Below are 2,218 nucleotides of genomic sequence, written 5' to 3' on the forward strand. Positions count from 1 at the left end.
AACTTAAATCTAATTTGCCTGTGTCAACTTTAAAATCTCAGCCTGAGGCTGCTTAGGTTTTCTTAATGAACTAACTTTCAACCAGATTTGCTTTTAAATAAGTTTTTTTTTCATGCTATGTTACACAAATATTTCAGCATATAGTGTTATATGTAACCTTTACAGATGTTTCACTGGTTATCATATTCTTGTAATTCAGGTTTTTTGTGATTTTGAATATCTTTTTCATGCCTGCAACAGAAGTTTTTGCAGCCTGTGTTCCCGACTCACAACATTTAACTCATTATGAAACAAACAAAAATGTATCATTTTATCAGTTCTTCACATCCTATCTAATTTTGAATAGTTTGGGAGGCCGAATAGCAATAAAGACTGCCTTAATTTTTATGGTAGGAAGATTGTTTTTTTATTTTATTTTTCCAACGTGGTGCCTTTTATCAACAAGAAAGCCATCGCCCTCCTTTAAGCACTCTCTGAAAGCTTTCTCAAACTCTTTGGTTTATGACTCACGATCAAGCAGCTCTCAACACAAATCTCCATGTGACAATAAACAGGATCTGCTCTTGATGTGGTGGAAAACATCTGCAGATTCTTCCAGCATGCTTCTGTGTGCAAATAAAATGGTGCATTTATAAAGATAAATCTCAGAAAATTCTAACAAACATGAGTTTAGGTGTTCTGTCTAAAAAGCTGATCCAGATTCTGATCATGTTGAACTATTTAATTCCTGCAGGAATTCTATTTAAAGTTTAAAGGTTGCTTCATCATTCAGATCCCACGGAAAGGCTCAGAAATCAAGGGTGCTCGAACAAGCAGCAGGCAGGTGAAACATTAACTTTTGTTCTGCTGACAAGATTCTGCCACTGCTTCCTTATTAGTGGAAACAATAGGTGTCCAGATGTCACGCTAATGGAGGAAAGTCATTCAGCTGTTACCCCCGCAACCCATAAATCAACATCTCTGATGCGCCGGCCAATCAGACAGAAACTATTACTGGTCAGAGTTTGATGCAGCGAACCAAACATCAACTTTTCTGTGATGCAAAAAGCTTCGAGACCAAAAGTAGGCTCACATTGACTTATTTTCTCTCATTTTCCAAGAAGAATGTTCCGTTCTAAGGTGAAAAGCATTTTGTGGGAGATTTTTGACTTTTACTCTTTTTCTTAAAAAAACACATTTTAAAGACCGTTTGAAAGGGTCTGTTTGTGTCCTTTCTGCTGCTGCTGCAAGAGGCTGATGGCGAGCTTTCCGTTGGCTCAGGTCAACCTGAGCTGGACGGCACTTTTTACTCTGGCCCACTTCACATACTTGCTGATCGGAGCCACCATCTTCCAGATGCTGGAGAGAGAAGCCGAGAGCAACAACCGAAACCACTTCCAGCTGGAGAAGCTGCATTTCTTGGCCAATTACACCTGCCTGGATGGACCTGCGCTGGAGAAATTCGTTCAGGTTTTTATCCTTTTCTTTTTAACATTTAGCTTAGTCAAAACTTATTTTGAAGATGTAAAGTTGTCATGTAAGATGCCCTTATGTAGAAATTGGTAAATAAAACTATGAGATTAATAAATGTTTATTACGAAAATTATTCACTAAGTAAAAATTGTATTTAAAAAAGTAAAGTTTTTTTATTATTAGGGGTCAGTAAATTACTTAATTAAAATTATTTCACAGTTTGAATGAACATTATTTTAGGTTGATTGGTGTTATTATTTATATATCTTAACTAAGTCTAATTTATGTTCAGTGGACTTAAACTGTTATTTTGCTAAATATTCAAGTTTTATTGGTTAGGATGTTTAACATGATTTAAGTAAATCAGCTTTAGCAAATCAAAATGAATTAAGTTACTTGTGTCATGCTTTGTTGAGCAAATAGAAAAGATGTTTAACTAAAGCATTATGAATAATGTGATTAATTCTGGCAAAATATAAATTTGTTCATTCAGCTGTAACCTTTAAATGTCCGATTATGCAACTAAAGTAAGTTAGCATAAATTTAAACAAAAAAATCCAACTCAATGAACATAATCAGACGTAAAATAATTCAGTCTAAAAATAGATTTTAATGACTCATATACTTGAAGTTGAACCAAGAAAACCTATGAAGATGTACCTTTACATTTTTTGTCATTTAAGTGTTTAATGAATAATTGGATTTACAACCAAGATGGAAGAATCCTTTACAAACTTTAACTTAACTATTTAGCAATATATATATA

General features: G+C 34.0%; 1 protein-coding gene across 1 annotated transcript in view; it reads left to right on the top strand.

Annotated features, from left to right (window-relative positions):
• The first annotated feature begins 1,144 nt into the window (after window positions 1-1,144).
• LOC106518844 (potassium channel subfamily K member 16) overlaps window positions 1,145-2,218 on the top strand; it is a 3,155-nt gene continuing 2,081 nt past the window's right edge. Inside the window, exon 1 of the mRNA XM_014010267.1 lies at window positions 1,145-1,449. Within this exon, the coding sequence (XP_013865721.1) occupies window positions 1,237-1,449 (213 nt within the window). The 5' untranslated portion in view covers window positions 1,145-1,236. The remainder of the gene's footprint in view (window positions 1,450-2,218) is intronic.

Source organism: Austrofundulus limnaeus, unplaced genomic scaffold (assembly GCF_001266775.1).
Source record: "Austrofundulus limnaeus strain Quisiro unplaced genomic scaffold, Austrofundulus_limnaeus-1.0 Scaffold2, whole genome shotgun sequence".
Taxonomy (NCBI): domain Eukaryota; kingdom Metazoa; phylum Chordata; class Actinopteri; order Cyprinodontiformes; family Rivulidae; genus Austrofundulus; species Austrofundulus limnaeus.